This window comes from Mytilus trossulus, chromosome 11 (genome assembly GCF_036588685.1).
Source record: "Mytilus trossulus isolate FHL-02 chromosome 11, PNRI_Mtr1.1.1.hap1, whole genome shotgun sequence".
In the NCBI taxonomy this organism is placed as follows: Eukaryota; Metazoa; Mollusca; class Bivalvia; order Mytilida; family Mytilidae; genus Mytilus; species Mytilus trossulus.
Window position 1 is genome coordinate 2,599,907 of NC_086383.1, and position 19,534 is coordinate 2,619,440.

Genomic DNA, 19,534 nt, shown 5'->3' on the forward strand with positions numbered 1-19,534 from the left:
AAATGTCATTCATGTGAATCTTTCATAATGTAAAAAATGGTATACTTATGAAAATTCAATCTGGTACGAAATGGCATATATACAAGTATTCCATGTCTTTACAGAGATTTTATTTACAAATGAATATAAGAGAAATAACATATTTGAATATATGTATAATTTCAAAAAAAATCATTCATAATAATGTTCTTGCTTTATCATGTATCGTGTATATTCAATCGCTATCTGCTTACATATTGAACCACTGCAGTATTTAAATGATAGATTACTATATTCTGAAGTTAGATGTGTTGCAAATGTTGCATGAAAATTGTCAGGTCAAATAGCAGGTTTGTCAAGGTAAAAGGGTATAGAATCATTTACAGCTGACAATGGTAATATAAATCAAACGTTAGACTTCTGTTGTAAATTGAGGAGTGCTTTCAGACTATGGTTGTCTTCTGTCTTTGACCTTTAAAGATAACATATGTAGAGCAGAACACTAATTACAAATATGGTGGTCTTAAATATGTCATGGTATATTATTTTTCTTCACAGATCTCATAACCGTCCAGTAGAATCTCGTAATCCTCCACTTAAATGTTTTCGCGGAGTGTAATAAAGTATAGAATGGAAGGATATATAACCTTGGTGTTGGAGATTAAGGGTACATAGAATCTTTTAAAATAATAGGTATTGCTTCATATCTGATGATTTGATTATTTTTTTGTATTTTAACGCCATTTTTAAGCAGCACATTTAGACTATTTCGTGGCGGCCAGTTTTTACTGATTGAGGAATTCGGTTGCTTGGTGAAAACCACCGAGCTTCGATAAGAAAACTGACAATCCCAGTCAATTATCATTGGAGTCGAATAAACCCGCATGAGCGGGGTTCGAACTCACAACATAAGTGTTGACTAGCCAGTAATTACAGTAGTACCTTTTAAGACTACGGAACCCACTTATGTGATTTAAATAGAGATTCCAACACATTAACATATTTATCAATTTCGACTATTTTTCTCAAATATAAAACTTCACCCAGTTTTATATGATTACAATGAGAATTGAGTTAAACAATAACGACAGTTACCCAATAGTTCACGGTCAGCAAATGAACATCACAAGGTCGTAATGAAACAACAAAAGTTCGTGCTTTTATTTCATGTTTAGAAAATTTCGATAAAACGAGTTCATACATTTGCAGTTCGTATTCACGGGAGTATTGAATGCTTTATGTTATCTTTAACAGAGTTGACAATTTTGTATTATTCTTATTCAAAATTGCACTGAACAATGATATAGCTGCTATCAGTAACTTACTGCGTCGATATTTACATGTAGTATCACTCTGAAGTTACACTTCCTCAAACTGTTGAATGCAACATTCAAATAAGATAGTTTTTTGTCAACAACCAATTAACGCTACACTTGTAAAACAACACGCACTTATTTTATATCGAATATGGACATTAATAGCAGTAATTACTGAACGGATAAATATTTAGAAATATTGACTTACCAGCACGATATTTCGGACTTGAACCTTTAAACTTTTTCATGTGCAAAAGGAAAAGGTAACAAAACAATCATCTGTAGTCAGTTATGTATCCGTATTTGCCTCCTTAATTTTCTACATTTCGTTGGATTGCCCAAATTTTCCTAGATTATTCATGAAAAAACACTTTTTTGTGCATGAAAAGAAATTTATGAGATCGAACTTTGAAATATGAGAAGAAAGGTTTTATGATATACTTTAAGAAAATAAAAAGAAGAAATGGTGTCACCGAACTTGTTTTCATGCTACAAGTTAAAAATAAAAGTTTCCTTATCATGTATAAAAAACAATACTGGAAGAGTTATCTCCCCCGAATGGGCAAGTTGAAAAAGTTACCTTTAAAACACAAATATTTGGTTTTTTTTTTAACATTTTGAATAATGTAATAAATAACCAAGTTGTCTTTCTATAAAAAAAAAAAAAAAAAAAAAGAAAAAGAAAAGAAAATACAACTCAACACAACACAACACAACAGTCTAACCTATACATTTCTACTATGTCTCCAAATTTGCAAATTTCGGCAAAGATCTAGAACGATTGCGTGCTATTGTACAATCTAATATGGTGGTATACCATGAATCTACCGTAAGAAGTTGTTATCTGCCTGTGAACATTAACATAATTGTCGGCATGATTACTGTCCAGTACTGAATTGACTGCAAACGAATTGTTTGAACAATACTGAATTTAGCACCGTCAGAAGTCTGAACATTGATTGTGAGACTGAAAATGATTGAGTATTTTTTTCAGAATTAGATTTTTCAGATGATTTAAAAATCAAAACGACCATTCCAGATCCAAATTGATTAATTAGTATATACCATAACGTTTATATTACCCCACCTCACATGAAGGGGTATGTATTGAAAGCCAAACATCTATAGGTCATATATATATCTTTTTTATTTCCTTCTGTGTAGATCAAATGCAATCTTTCCTGCAGCTATCGCTATTGTATGAACAAGACGTAAAACACTCTCTTTTGTGTTTATGTTCTTTCGGTTGTTCTCTCTTCCGACCTATAAGTCCAATTAACGCGTTTTGCGTGTCTGAACACTGATTGAGGCACAATTGTAGAAAAAATGAACATTGTGAGCACGTCCTGGTGCTACTGGCTATACTTGAATTAAGTATGATGAATACAAATATCATAGGCATATAACGCTTCATTTTTGTAGATCCTGTAATAAAATCAAAGAATTATTCGAGATACCTTTGTAGGTTCTGTAATAAAAGCAAACAATTATTCAAGATACATATTTATTGTTTTAACACCACTGTAATCACTTTTGGCTACATTATGACGTTCAGTTTTATTAGCGAAGAACGGTGACCTACCCTGAGGGAACACCCAATCAGTCAACCAACACCCCTTTACCCTAAGAAATCATCTTTTATCGTGGTATTGAAAATAAAGATATTGGATATGAATAATTTCCGATATATTTTTTTTATAACAAAAACACTAGAAACTCGTTGTCAATAAACTCATCTTTTTTTTCCATCAAATTATCGAAAAATCTAAACAATCTTAACCTCATTACGTAGATTTCATATCTCAAAACACTTTGAAAAATCAAAAAAAGGATTTTAGCAGTGAACACATCATTTATTTCAATCATGACTTTAACATCTGTCAAATATTACTTTGTTAAAAATCTACTTGCCTTTTCCTGTGCCTTCAATTGTTGTCTGTTTGCGTATTAAACCAGCACTATATTTAAATGATAGCTTATCAAATCTTTACGTCATATGATTTTTTTTAAATTTGCAAAACGTGCATGCCAATTGTCACGACAATTAACACTTTAACATTTACCAAGGTAAATACCGTAATTTTCTACAGCTGTCATTAAGAAAGTGCATAAAATGTAAGAATTATCCTCACCACTAGTGACGTCCAGATATCTAAGTGCAAGATCCAAATAGATGAATCGATTGTTAATTTGTCTACCTACTTAAAAAGACTTATTTTGTAAAATTGTGATAACATATTTGTATGATTTTAAGAAAAAAGAGGATTTTCAATTTTGAAATTTCTTGTACGAATGATAAATTATCTTTGTGTAAAGTCATTTCGATTTTCAAAACACTCTAACTGTCAGCAGTTACATTGTCTTAAATATGTAGTTAAACTGTTTCCAAAAATAAATGGTTTCTATTTTGCTACAACTGTTTACAAAACACTTAAAGTCAATTTGAATTAAAAATAAGCACCGCTTCAAACATGGAGATGGCTCTATTTACATTGATTCCAAAAGTAAAGAGTTTCCGTATTATTTTCGTTGAAATAAGGGACTTATGGTGCTAAACACAGTTTACACACGATGACAATCATTGTATCTGATGGATCAATGTGTGTTGTTCGTAAAAGGTAAATGGTATTTCCTTAATTTTGCACATACATGTAGTACAAAACGACCCTTTCGAGTTAAACAGCCGATTTTTCATATACAAATCAAAGTATTTTATGATTGCAAAACACCTTATCACAACGGTTCATATGGTGTAAATACTCTCAATAATAGATCGTCATACGGCATTTAACAATAAAAAAAAGTCCCTTACCTTCTGTTATGAAAGACCTCGACATATCATGAACATTTTAAACAAAAAGACTAATAGCCTAATTCACAACAATCTTATTTATAAAAATAATAGAAAAATACATATGACAAACATATAATAACGACAACCACTGAATAACAGGCTTTCTTACTTTGGACAGGTACACAAAGAATGTGTCTGGGTTAAAGGTTTTTTAACGTTCCATCCTCTCCCTAATCGAAAACTCTAACATGAAGATACCGGTTGCAAATAGCAAACTCTAAAAGTCGATATCAAGCAAAAAACATCTAACATATACTTGCAAACAATCGACAAAAAGCAAAGATATAAACTACTTGCAGTTATTGAAAGAAAATTCATGGCAAAACTCATAATGTTATCCCAGACTAAAGTATCAATTAGTACACATTTAATAAATTTAGTGTGAACACGTCATCGACAGTCTGGAAAACGCATGACCCTGTGCTATGCCAAAGATAAGTTAACAGTATGAAGGACCATAAGTACTAATAACTGCACCTATAAGACAATACATATTCAGTTATGTTTCATTTTTCAAATGCAAAATTAATAGTACTACTGCAAACAATATGTAAAGATTTTACTTCCGCTTATGACAAAATCCCAGGTACTTTGTGCATACGATTTGCCCCACATGACTTTAGAACATTTGGTTAAATAACTTCCGTTAATTGTAGACTGAAATTATAATTATATCAAGTTAGCGAATAACCAAGTCCTCTTCTATCTTGGGGTCTAAAACTAATATGAATATGAAACATTTTTTTGACAGATATATACAAATACGTAGTGTAATGCTACGGGGAAAGACTTAAAAGACTATTTACGAAATGATAAGGATAAAATCGCCATGCTTTAAAATAATGTTGCTTAAAACTTTAGGTGACATCTGAAAAATCAACCTGCAAGTTGTCTCTCTCTATGAGAACAAATCATGAACACATGACGATTTTTGTTAATTTTTATAGCAATCATACTACGGTTACGCTTTCGATTTTCAAACTAAAAAGAACGAAAGTTTACAGAAGACAAAAACAACAATTCACCTATATGCGAACAAATTGTTGATTCGACATTGGAATTGGCATTTTTGTATTTTTATTTTAGGGGCCTATTTCAATAGCTGTTGTCATTATTAGGCAATATTGCCGCTATGCAAATTAGAAAATAACCTTCAATGTTACCATATGACATAGTATTGTTGTTGAATTGATAACCTGAAAATAAAATAAGTTTATTCAAGCGATCTATATTTACGAGCCCTATCACCAACATCATCGTAAAAAAAAGGATGTGATGTTTCGTTTTTAGCTTACCTGACCCAAAGGGACACGCGAGCTTTTCCCATGACTTGGCGTCCGTCGTACGTCGTCGACCGTCGTCCTCCGTCGTTAACTTTTACAAAAAATCTTCTCATCTGAAACTACTGGGCCAAATTCAGGCCACAATCATCACTAAGTATTAAGTTTTAAAAATGTGTCCGGTGACCCGGCCAAACAACCAAGATGGCTTCCATTGCCAAAAATAGAACATAGGGGGTAAAATGTAGATTTTTGCTTATAACTCTGAAACCAAATATTTAAAGCAAATCGGACAAGTGGTTAGATTGTTTATCAAGTCAATGTCTATCTGCCCTGAAACTTTAAGATGAATTGGACAACTGGTTGTTGGGTTGTAGCCCTCCCAAATTGGTATGTTTTAAAGAAATTTCTTATCTTGAATATTATTATAGATAGAGATAAACTGTAAACAGCAATAATGTTCAGCAACGGAAGATCTACAAATAAGTCAAATTAACAAAATGGTCAGTTGATCCCATAAGGAGTTATTGCCCTTTATAGTCAATTTTTACCAATTTTTCGTAAATTTTTGTTATCTTTTGCAAAAATCTTTCACCAAACTTAGCCACAATAATTATTAGGGTATCTTGTTTAAAAGATGTGTCCGGTGACCCAGTCAACCAATCAAGATGACCACCATTGCTAAAATGAGAACATAAGGGGTAAAATGTGGATTTTTGCTTATAACTCTGAAACCAAAGCATTTAAAACAAATCTGGCAAAGGTTAAACTGTTTATCAGGTCAATGTCTATCTGCCCTGAAATATTCAGATGAAATGGACAACTGGTTATTATCTTGAATACTAGTATAGGTAGAGAAAAACTTTAAACAGCAATAATGTTCAGCAAAGTAAGATCTAAAAATAAGTCAATAAAACAAAAATCGTCAGTTGATCACTTAAGGACTTATTGCCCTTTATATTCAATTTTTAACAATTTTCATTAATTTTGTGAATTTAAATACTCTTATCTAAGGGGCCAAGTTTATTTTAGATAGAGAAAATTGTAAGTACCAAGAGTATACAGTAAAGTAAGATCTACAATAGATATAGGAAGATGTTGTGTGAGTGCCAATGAATCAAGGCTCCAATCAAAATACCAATTTTAAAAAAGTAAACCATTATAGGTCAATGTACGGCCTTCAACACGGAGCCTTGGTCACACTGAACAACAAGCTATAAAGGGCCCCAAAATTACAAAATTACAAACACATTACAATCAGCAAAACACAATTTTGTCATGAATCCATCTGTGTCCTTTGTTTAATATGCACATATATTAAGGTGAGCGACAGAAAACTTTATTTTTCAAAGTAATATATCACCCTCTTAGCTATGTGTTACTTGATTCATTCTAATGAAAGTTCGGCCATTATTGTCCTTTTCATTCTTGATAAATTTGTTTTACTGTTAATGTAAATAACAATGTTACAGTTATTAGAAAACAACATTTGTAACTGGCATATTTTGTTTGGCAGTCTATGCCAAAGCATAGAACCTGAGCATTGTCTTTAAAATCATTGATGTAATTTTGATTGGTACGCACAAGAGAGTGAAATTCAAAACAAATGTCTGTCGTTGAGCCAAGGAAAACGGTAGATTAGTTCCAATTATATCGTACCAACCATATTCCAAGAGGCTTGCCACCTTTATTTCTACTTAGAATGAGTAATATGACGGGTGACACTTGTGAAGCAGGGTCTGCTTACTATTTCCTCAGCATGTGATATCACCTCAAGTTTTCAATGGGAATCATGTTGTTCGGTCATTATTGTTCGTGTTGTCTACTTATTTCCTTCGTCTGACTTAGTTGCTTGCCAATGAGTTGTCTGAGTTCACACGCATCTTATGTGTTGGTATCGTCTGTCTTTTATTAGTTTTAAAGTTAATAATGTTTTAATCTAGATGTTATTTTTAGGTTTTCTTAATCTTTGTTAAAGTCTGTGTGTAACTCTTACTCAGAGGTTATAATATATATATACGTTTTAACCCGCTGCAATTATTTGCACCTGTTCTTTACTCAGGAATCGGATGTTAAGTAGTTGTTATAGTAGAGGTGGCATATAAGTGTTTATCGTTTCTCGTTTTTTATAAAGATTACACCGTTGGTTTCCTATTTGAATGGTTTTACACTAGTTTTTTGGGGGACCCTTTATAGCTTGCTGCATGTTCAATGTGAGCCAAGGTTCCGTGACAGCTTTACTTTGACCTATAATGGTTTACTTTTATACATTGGGACTTGGATAGAGAGTGGTCTCATTGGCACTCATACCACACTTTCTTATATCTATATGATGTATTTAATATGTGAATAAGAAGACTCTCTTGTAATGTGATTAAACAAGTAAAAAAGATCAATTAATAAACCCACTATTTTCAAAAGCTTTAATGAACAATGTGCTAGTATATTCTTCTAATCATCATAACTGATTTGGTACACTTTGTATCGAAACCACCCCAATAAAGACCGCTGCTGAATTTGATGTTAAGACCGCTGTGTTTACAACTGTTATGCCACCAAGGTCCGTCGTTTGTTACACATTTTCCACTACTTTTGTCATTATCTTGGTCAGTTGTGGAGAATTTCATTCCATTGTGGTATTTTAAGGAATCGCCTATAAAATAAAGTGATATTCTTATTATTAATTAGATATTGAAATAAATTAAAAAAATACATGTGTATTAAAGAGTTTAATCTTAAATGATGAATGATAAAAATCATCAGGTGAAACCCCAATTTTATGATAACATACTCTGCATGTTATTGTAATGATTTTTTGGGCATAATTTGGCATTGTGGATTCTTTTTTATTCGTTGCATTTCAAAATCGTTGTCGATGGTAAATGTGAACCACGAATCGAAATATTCAATGAATTACATTTATTTTATTATGTTGTATGCAGATGTTGGCAAAAACCACGAAATCACATATCAATGAAAATGCAAAATTTCGATAATAATTATAGGGTTACCGACATTGTTTTTCAATGTTACATATATCATTGAAAATCTATGGAGTGAAAATTTAAAATTTATGATTGAAGACAAATTTTCGACTGTTTTTTCTCAATTATTTCCAGTGATTTAAAAAATATTTACATATGGGCTAATACTACAGAAAAAAGGGATACACAAAAAAAAAGAAAAATAAGCAAACAAATTCAGATACCTAACAATGGCATTCTAATATGCATGATTCCCAAATGTACGTTCGAAAAATAGTAGCATTGACTTTGCAAAATATATCATTTAATGCCCGCGTGTAAACCTCGACGAAAAAAAGACACTTTTTGTTATTGTTTTTACTCCACTATTACGACCTACATCGTGTATTGGTGGTCATTTTCCTTTATAGACCCATTGGTGGACATTTCTTTTATTTGTTTTAAAAACTAAGACAAGTTTTTGGATCCTTTTTCAAATGGTGAAAAGTTTATACTTGAAGTATTAGAAATACCTGCAGTTCCACTGTAATCTCCAACAGTCAATTTGTACTTTGATGCTTCATTTCCTACTACGAAAGTCCTATACAAGGCAGATTTGATATATTTACTGCTGCCTGTCAAAACTACTTTAAGCTCATATGTTCCTGTTGACGTTAGACGGTGGATGTATTTGTTTCCTTGAAATTTACAAAATAAAAGCAATAAAAATATAATGATGTGATCTTGGAAAACACCTAGTAATTAATGTTTAGTCAATTGAAAAAAGGTTATGTAAATTGCACATACTTGTGATACAAGTTTCGAATTGACAAACCTGTGAGCAAGTAAACATCATAAATATTCTCTGTATATCCTTTTCATGAAATTATCATTGATATGGTATTTATAAATTAACTGTAAACAAAATTTTGATTTTTTTAAATACTAAGGCTTTTCTACCTCAGGCATAGATTACCTTAGCTGTATTTTGCAAAACTTTTAGGATTGTTGGTCCTCACTGATGAGTCTTTTGTAGACAAAACGCGCGTCTGGCGTATATACTAAATTTAGTCCTGGTATCTATGATGAGTTTATTTCGTGTAAAACAAAACTTTCCTTATATGCTTAGTGAGTAATATATTATATGTTGCATTGATGTATGACATCAAATCCTTACACGGACGTGGACAAAACCAAAACCATTGTTACGCCTTTTAAAATATTTTTTTTTAAAGCTGATTTTATGGCTGATGATGTATCCATAGTAGGAGAAGCCAAATGTCGAAGCACAAGATCTCGTCACCTTTGGTGTTCAACTTGTAACTCATAACAACTAGCCCCGTTGCTGGAGATGCACCGTTCATTATAAAGGGAAATTAAACGAGTGTAATAGTGAGAAGGCAAATTATAGATCTTGTGTTTCATGCAGCACTTTGATAGTTCCCAACTTCAAAACAACTTAGTTTGCATGTTGGAAACGGAATCGACACTGAACAGTTCGCTGAACAAGTGGTCATTAATTAGCACTTACCTAGCCAGTATTCGCTATTGACATTTCCAAATCCGTTCTCATATTCTGCCCATGTTCTTTGAAAGTTTACAGATCCATCATATCTCCTCTGAATGACCTGTAATTAATCCACATTCCCATTATATAAAGTTTTCCAATAAAACCTTTTTGGAATTTCGGGTCCTCAATGATCAAATTTGTACATGTTTGGCTTTTGAACTATTTTGATCTGAACGTCACAGATGAGTCTTATGTAAACGAAACGGGCGGAATCTGGCATATTAAATTATAGTCCTGATACCTTTGACATAATTCTCCGTTTACTGTGGGAACAATTGATGAAAGTGAAATATTGAAAATAAAAGCAGGTATATTCTGACAAAATGTCTGGACACTCAAGTTATTATAAAAAGATGCGAGAAAAGGTAAACTGAAATATTTGTTTACAACACAGAAAGGGATCATGCAAAACATATACCGCTTAAACCCGAGGATAAATTTATGAGGTCAGGGAGCCATACAGTCGCATTACCTCTGTAAAAAGCTTGTAATACAAATATTTAAAAACAAATCTCAAAATGTTTATTTCACATACCGTCCAACCACCACCAGTTTCAGGAGCCATATCACAATAAGCCTTTACACCTCCAGATTTATCTGGATATATCTTGTAAACTCCTGAATTCTGTGTTGTCTTCTGAACGTCAGTGCAGTCCTTTGCAATTGTCATGCCACATATTCCTGAGTTTTTTTAGAAACAAAAAAAGAAAATAAATGCTACAGCTAACGTGAACGTTATAATTTATAACGAAAGAACATGTTCGTATGAAAGTTTGCCTATCAAATCTTCTAGTCTGAATAAAAAAGACAATGGGCAATCATGCAGTCCCAGATAACATGACATCAGTAGTTATTAAAAGTACCAGGATTATATTTTTTTACGCCAGACGCGCGTTTCGTCTACATAAGACTCATCAGTGACGCTCAGATTAAAATAGTAAAAAGCCAAATAAATACAAAGTTGAAGAGCATTGAGGATCCAAAATTCAAAAAGGTGTGCCAAAATACGGCTGAGGTAATCTACTCCTGGGGTAAGAAAATCCTTAGTTTTTCGAAAAATTCAAAGTTTTGTAAACAGAAAATTTATAAAAATGACCATATAATTGATATTCATGTCAACACCGAAGTGCTGACTACTGGGCTGGTGATACCATCGGGGACGAAACGTCCACCAGCAGTGGCATCAACCCAGTGGTGTAAATAGTTATCAAAAGTACCAGGATTATAAAAAAAATTAACGCCAGATGCGCGTTTCGTCTACATAAAACTCATCAGTGACGCTCAGATCAAAATAGTTAAAAATCCAAATAAATACAAAGTTGAAGAGCATAATTGGGCTATTCTAGTTAATATCTGATAATGGGGGATGGATGGTCCTTTCTGAAGGGTGTAAAATTTATGCATCTTAGGGGTGAAATTTTGGGGTTTTTTTCATCTGACAGGTACACTTTTACGCAACGATTTCTAAGGGGTCTTGCAACAGTAAATAATTAAATATAATTACATCTTAGGGGTTACAAAAAATACCTATTTCATATCTTAGGGGTGCTTTGGAATGTAGACAGTTTCGTATTATGCGTTACCTGGTATTGGATTTAAAATTCTGATGGGTACAATCCTTGCAGTAAAAATTCTGATAGGTCAATTTTTCCCATGAAAGCCCATCCACCCAATATGAACAGAAACTCTACATCTGATAGGTCTTAATTTATAGATCTGATAGGTAGTTTTTCATGATGTTTTTTTTCTGATAGGTATGACCAAAAATCTTCCCATCCATCCCCACCTGTCAGAAATTAACTGGAATGGCCAATTGAGGATCCAAAATTCCAAAAAGTTGTGCCAAAATACGGCTACGGTAATCTACTCCTGGGGTAAGAAAATCCTTAGTTTTTCGAAAAATTCAAAGTTTTGTAAACAGAAAATTTATAAAAATGACATCAATGCCAGTAGTTAAAGAGAAACAATAATATCATTCCACTATAGTATCATCACTTCAGTAGTCAGAACCTTGATACTGACATGATTTATACATTTTTGCTCGCATATAGCTCTTCAACTGTTTCGATTCTTATACATCATGGGCATTCAAATATTTGGCTTTGAGCGTTCTTTGGGAATTTCAAAGTAAAAGAGGGGAGAAAGAAACGAGAGAAAGATTAAGATTTATAGATAAAAAATAAACTGACAACAATCCAGAGAAGAAGTTGTCGCGCATTAAAGAGCGTGTTAAGCAATTGCTACATGCATATGTGTCTCTTTAACTACTTGTTCATATAAACGGAAAAGGGAGCGAATTGGTCATACGGAAAGAACATTTTGATAGATCGACAGTTGACTTTCTATTTTTAAGAAAATAATTATATATATATATTCATATTTTCTTCAGAATTTTTTTTATTTATCAATTGCACTACGGTCAGCAATTATTTCATAAAAGATCAGAGGATGATTTTAAATCTTTGTCAGAGACTTGCATCTGACCATATATAATTTAATTTTGGATGTAACGCGTCTTCTAATTTGCTGACATTATTTTGTTATCAGCCCATAGACATAATTTAGTCATGTGACCGTGACGTCATCAACGTTTTTTCATGGTTTTCTATGGTTTAAAATGGAATTTAGAATTAAATTATTAGAAATGACTGATATATTTTTTTTCTGTTTATTCGAAATAACATAAAAAATGTGGTGCACACTGAATAACGCAAGTAGCCATAGACAGAAAATATATTACAGTCAATCCTTAAAGGGGCACTAGCTACGAGATGCATAAAAATTTAAAGTATGATTTGTTTTTGTTCAATCAATAATAACAGTGAAATAGTAAAATGATAATTCGCTTTTAGCAGCCAAAATGGTTCAATTTTGTCAAATTAAGCTAAATATTATTGATAATGACTGATTCACTTGCAAGTGAAATAGTCGACCTCATTAAATCCGTATGCATGTGAACTTTAATGTAACCCCTTGCTAGAGATGGACAACGCATGCTTTGGTCGTGTACTGTTTATTTAAAAGATAGAAATGTCAACATTGAAAGTGAAACAAAGGTCAATCATTTGATGACTTATTCGATCCACTAAAAATCATTCTTCTACATGTAAAAACGACGAGAACATATATTTTTAATCTATAAAATTAAATTAAACAGACATATAAAAATTCGAATGCACGTGTTGGCTTAATCTATTTAAAACTAATCCTAAGTATATTTATGTTTACATCACTTAATTATACGGTCATCTGGGGTCAACTCAATATTTAATTAGATGGAGTCTAGACTAAATACACACGACACGAAACTTCATAGTATTGACCCTATGCGCTGTAAACTGCTTATTTCACACTTTTGATAGTTTGGATAATGTTTTACATTGGTTTTTTTTTATAAAATATGAAAATTTGGGTCAAATCGGTGACCATGAATTTGACAGCTACTGCCCCTTTAAGTAAAATGCTGGAAAATTAAGTTTAAGTATATGCGACTGTGTGAAATGGGGTTATCTACTCGCTTCATTGTAGTTTGAATATATTTCCCATCCAAAAATGTTATGAGATTTAAGTAAAGAAAATTCAAAACGTAAAGGCCCTTATCGAAAGGCAAAATCAAAAGCTAAAACGCTTTAAACGAATGGATAACAACAGTCATCTTCCTGCTTTGGTACGGGTATTTTCTGATGTATAAATGGTAGATTAAACCTAGTTTTATGGCTAGCCAAACCTCTCACTTGTATGTCAGTCGTATAAAGTTCCATTATTTGACAACGATATGTGAACAAAGCAAATAGACTAAAATCGTTGAAATTGTCAAAAATTGGAATACAGCCGACAATATTGTGTCATAATCTTAATTGTTATTAAAACAAACAAATATTTAATAAAGAAACACAAAAAAAATATTCAATTCAAAGCACATTAGCCAAAAATGATAGAGAATGATAAATCATTTGATATTCTAGATAAGGCAGAAGAACTATTTGAGTATTGACTATTCATTTTTTTCTGTTGCTATCCATACCTACTTTCTTACATAAAATCTGTTTCAGAATATAAATTTAAATCTTTCTTGTGCAAGGATTTTTAAAGCAGTAACCAAGCCAGTATGTTAACTTGCAATATCCTACTACAATCCCTTTCACCTTGAAAATCAAATTGTCATCGACTTATGAACTTTATATGACACTATGACGATAATCAAGCATAGTGATTTTTTTATGAATCTATAATATGGGGTGTTCGTTTGTTTAAAGACACAACATGAACTTCTGCATTCATAAACGGAACAATGAAAAAGAAAGAATATGTTTGCACTATGAGCAGAAAAACGATGCAATAAATGGGCAAGCATTATTTTATAATAGATATAGGAAGATGTGGTGTGAGTGCCAATGAGACAACTCTCCATCCAAATAACAATTTAAAAATTAAACCATTATAGGTTAAAGTACGGCCTTCAACACGGAGCCTTGGCTCACACCGAACAACAAGCTATAAAGGGCCCCAAAATTACTAGTGTAAAACCATTCAAACGGGTATATAAGTTTACTCTACATGAGGTGGCACAAAGTTGTATTTCAGTGATAACAACTCACCTTTGACATCCTGTGTTAAAAGTCCGAGTATTCTAGAAACTTCCTTTTCTCCATGTGATTCTTTATGAAAAGAAATATTTTATACAGACTCAAAATGTGGAAAAGACATGTTTTATATTTTCGAAAATACATTTGATATACTCTAATAATTACATTAGATGTAAGTTTCATTATGATACGTTATTCTGATTGGCTAACATGTTATTCCGTAAACAATTGCATCAGGCAATAACATTTATCATGCATGATGACACGAGGTCCCACAAAAAAGTGCACAGGTGAATTAAATCAAACTGGATAAAAACCGTGTTTTCATGATTTTAGCTAAAAAAAAATGTAATTATAAGTATTGAATACTTCTTTTTGAAACTTTATAGGGTTGTAAAAGCGTTGACCGTGCGTACATTTTTAGAATGAAGCGCTTCCGCGCTTCATACAAAATGTACTTCGGTCAACGCTTTTACCACCCAATAAATTTACAAAAAGAAGCATTCAATTCTTAAGTACATATTCATCAAGTTTATATGATTTTCAGCTTTTTAAAAAGCATGAATATATTGATAGCATTAGCAATATTGAGCCACTCCTGACAATTTATTGTCCAAACATTTGTTTTCTTATCTATATATATTCATAGTATATGTCTAAATTCAACAGCACATTTTAAATATGTATTCATTAATATTCTAGTTATTTTTTCATTCCTGTTATTGGTTTATTAAATTCAGAAGCAGTTTGCAAGTTTTAACAAAACAATTAGTATACCTTTCATGATCCATTTTATGTCATTCGTAACTTGTCTGTTCATTTTAACAACCTCTTTGTAAACTGATAAACCTTAAAAAAAAACATGCTAACAAAATAATCGCACGAATCTATAACTCTGCTTATTTGCTCGGAAGACAATTATTGCGGATTTCGGATTCATAGTTACCCAAAACAATACAAGGCAAAGAATAAGAAGTATCATAACTAGTTACTAGTAAGCAGACCTAATTGACTATTTATGTACATGTCCTTTTGTGTGATATAGTTAAACACTGGTTAAGGTTTTGTGCTCCCATGCGATCAAATGTTTAGGTAAGGGCGTTCGTGATGTAGAAAAAAAGCACTTCAGACGAATACGTTTTTTTTTTATTATTGTTTAAGAACTTAAAGATTACATTTAGTAGAAACCAGCATTCATTATCATTGAACTAGTATATATATTTGTTTACGGGCCAGCTGAAGGACCTCCGGGTGCGGGAACTTTCTCGCTGCATTGAAGACCTGTTGGTGTCCTTCTGCTGTTGTCTGTTCTATGGTCGGGTCGTTGTCTCTTTTGCACATTCCAATTCAATTCTCACTTTTATTGAATCAGATTTGGTTTTACTAAGTAATGTAACATGTCTCATAGTATGTAATCATCATATATGTAAGAATCTTTTTAAATACTTTGATTTTTTTAATTTTTTTTTGGTATCGAATGTTATGCATGCTCTTGCTCTAACGGAGATGAAAAGGCTTGGTTGGTATTATAAAATCCAGCTCTCCCCTGAAAATGTAATTTTTCGTGCTAGATCCTGGGCAGCTTGATATTTTCTATCTTAGGGATGAACTTAGCTAACGTTAAATTATTTCTAGAATTTTAAATTCTGTATGTCAACATTCCCCATGGGAAATTATAAAATTGTGCTGTGTAAACATTGAACGACAAAATTTCTTCCTATATGTGACGTATAAATTTTCTGACGTAAGACACGCGAAGCAATGAATATGTTTTTGATAGACGCTTGTCTGGTTTTTTTTGTAAAATTGTTTGTTTTAAGATTGTAACGCAGTGGTGACTGCTGTACCCATATTTTGACTATTTTATTTATTTCATGTATGTCTGTTTTGTTCACGCATCGTTGTAAATATAACGTAATTTGATTAGACTGTCGTAAAAGTGAGAGTTTTAGCGCTTTAAAACCAGGTTCAGTGAGTCCACCATTTTCTACATTTAAAAATGCCTGTACCAAGTGAGGAATATGAAAGTTGGTATCCATTCGTTTGCTGTATTTTGCCATTTGATTTTGCCATGTGATTAGGTTCTTTCCGATTGAATTTTCCTCGGAGTTCAGTATTTTTGTCATTTTACTTTGTTTGATACTATAATCTAGAGAGTACTAGTTGATGAACAAAATAAGCTAAAAATACCGGATAGGTTATGAAACTCATTTTCAAGGTATTCATTTATATTTTGTTTGAGAATGGCAGGAGACGGCTGACTTTTACCTTATATTTGCATGGGTCATGTTTGGATCTTAATCGAGAGAAACGAAATCAGGAATTTGCTCAAATATTAGTAAATGGTCTTTCATGAGATATTCAAGTGTTATAAAGAATAAAAATGGGTGTTATGGTGCCAAATATATTAACCTGCATTGTAAGAACACCCAAGGTGTTATAACATCTGACATAAAGTCATAAACCTGACCCAAGTCCATCCTCAATGTATGTCCAATAATAGTGCGCGTTGTGGTTGTTATGTCTTTTGTAGTATGTGTTATATTTCTCTGTGACTGATGTTGACTATGGGCGACTATAACACAATTGTTACTTACTGTTCAGAATTGCCTGCGTGTCTTTCTTTAATTCTTTTACTGTTTTAAAGTGCTCTTCATGCAAACATATTCCTATAATAGAACAATATGTTCGGATCAGTATACTAACGCTAAATAAAGTCAAAATTATATGCCAAAATACCAAGATAGCCACCATGGCCAAAAATAAAACAATGGGATCAAATGCAAGTTGTGGTCTATTATTTTGAAAACCGTTTTAAAGAGAGAAAATCTTCCTACAACACTCACATTCGACAAGAAAATATCTTTTTCTACACTTTTTCGTATGAAACTTGATGTGACGTACAATTATTTGGTGATATGACGCCTTCATTTGACCCAATTAACTGTTACCTTGTAATTCATGCAGTATATCTTTGACTCTAGTATTTTCCTCTGAAGATTCACGATAATTCCTCATATGAACATCTGAAAAAAAGACACAATTTTAATGATAGTTCAAATTGATCTTCAGAATATATTTATCTCACAAAATGAAAACCACTCTTCAAACTCATGGTGTTCTAAACACCAACATTATATTTTACAACTTTTTAAAAATTAAAAATCAAATATTCCACAGTTTTTATGTGTGATTTTAAACAGTGTAAGTCAACCCGAACCTTAGTGTCCAGGATTATTCTAATATAAATTTCATATTACTTTTCTCTTTTAAAGGCAGATTTTACGTACATGTAGCTGTTCGTTTTTCTGACATTTTTGCACTTTTTTAAGCAATTATATCGATCTCTTTTAACTCTATCTAGATATCTCTGAACTAAGCCGTCTTTTTGACAAATTCACCGATTGCTTTCTCAATTCTACATTCCATATTTCCAGATAACATTATATAAACAAAATTAAAAGGTGTGAAATATATTCTTTAAATGTAAATGTGAATGTATGTTGCCAACATTTTGTGATTGCCAACATTTTGTGATTGCCAACAATAGTCAAGTAAACCTCTATACCATGTATACTCTAACGTTGTTGGGTGTGAGTAATTATAGGCAACTCTGCAGCATTCAACATTCAGAAAAACATTTAGTCCGGTCTATAAAAGGCACCGACATTTAGAATGTGAAACAATTCATTAGAGAACTTCAAAACTCACAACCCTATTTAAAACAATTGTATCCAATTACAGACATGAATCAATGACCATTATTGAATTACTGTGTCCTGACTTTGGACATACACATACAGATCTGGTGATGATAAACTAAACAATTTTGTGAGCACTTGAATCTCGCCCTACTTGGGACAGTACAGTGCAACTTATTAGAACAAACTATAAACTCAAACGATTGGTACGTCATGTACGTACTGATCGATGTCCAAACACAAATAAAAGAAAACAATAGACACAAAGTTATAGCACAGAAATAAGAGTATGCACAGTTATCGAAAGCTATTTCAAGGCCGAGGGCAATAATAGGAAGAAAAAAATGCGCTCTTCAAAATTCAATAATCGTATCCAAACTGCAAACTATTGTCGTTGATAGCGCATTTACGTCCATTCTATATTAACAGAATTATTCCACACATTTGTATAGTTGATTCTGCTAGATTTGTCAATTTTTTGAAATTCTAAAGCAGTTCAAGAGTTCTAAACACATACAATTGTTATCCCCAAAAGTCGATACAACGTCAACTATATGTAAACATGGCAGGATTTTTTTGTTTGTATTAAATAATTTGAATTACTTACCCTGAACGTGTTTTACTTCTGTTGAGCAATGAACAGTAAGCACCAACACAAATCCTAGACTGACGAATTTCATCATGCTGATGCTCGTTTTACGCAACATTACCGGAATAGCTTATTGAATTTAACAAATACGATGTATGATATAAATACTCTGTTCTCGGGACTGGCACCAAACCAATTCAATGCGTGCAGAATAGTTAGTCAATAGACTAGTATCAGCTGCATTAAGTAACATATGCCACATTATGATGTATATATAAGTCAGGCGTTGCGAATTTGACGAATAATTCGCGGAAGCTAAATGAAGCAATCGATAGATTTGTTTTTACTTTCTTTATTAAATATTTCTTTGGAAACAAATGACACAAAAATATACATATTCGTTCATTGTGTAATCATACGTTTTTTGATTGAGTTAAGTCTGCCAATTGATATTTTATCGTATGTTTTTCTTTGTTGTGATGTTATGCTATTGTTTCAGAAAAAGGGAGATGGTTTGGATCCATTAAAACGTTTAATCCCGCTGCAAATGTTTGCACCTGTCCTAAGTCAGGAATCTGATGTACAGTAGTTGTCGTTTGTTTATGTAATATATACGTGTTTCTCGTTTCTCGTTTTGTTTATAGATTAGACCGTTGGTTTTCCCGTTTGAATGGTTTTACACTAGTAATTTTGGGG

At 32.3% G+C, this 19,534-nt stretch overlaps 1 protein-coding gene across 1 annotated transcript; it reads right to left on the reverse strand.

Moving 5' to 3' along the window:
• Positions 1–7,837: 7,837 nt before the first annotated feature.
• Positions 7,838–17,574, reverse strand: LOC134691665 (fibrinogen-like protein A). Its single transcript, XM_063552229.1, has 8 exons — positions 17,500–17,574; positions 17,146–17,217; positions 15,326–15,397; positions 14,561–14,620; positions 10,498–10,643; positions 9,924–10,020; positions 8,926–9,090; positions 7,838–8,082 (listed from the first exon to the last, which is right to left on the reverse strand). Exons 1-8 carry the CDS (start codon positions 17,564–17,566, stop codon positions 7,868–7,870), a joined length of 894 nt encoding a protein of 297 aa, XP_063408299.1. The 5' UTR covers positions 17,567–17,574; the 3' UTR covers positions 7,838–7,867.
• Positions 17,575–19,534: the final 1,960 nt, after the last annotated feature.

Excerpts from the sequence above, each read along its gene's own strand:
- LOC134691665 (XM_063552229.1), bottom strand. The coding sequence starts at position 17,566 with ATGAGGAATTATCGTGAATCTTCAGAGGAAAATACTAGAGTCAAAGAT. Across the intron at positions 14,621-15,325 it reads CATAAAATGGATCATGAAAG|AATCACATGGAGAAAAGGAA; the intron begins GTATACTAATTG and ends CTTTTCATAAAG. Across the intron at positions 8,083-8,925 it reads AGATTACAGTGGAACTGCAG|GCGATTCCTTAAAATACCAC; the intron begins GTATTTCTAATA and ends TTTATTTTATAG.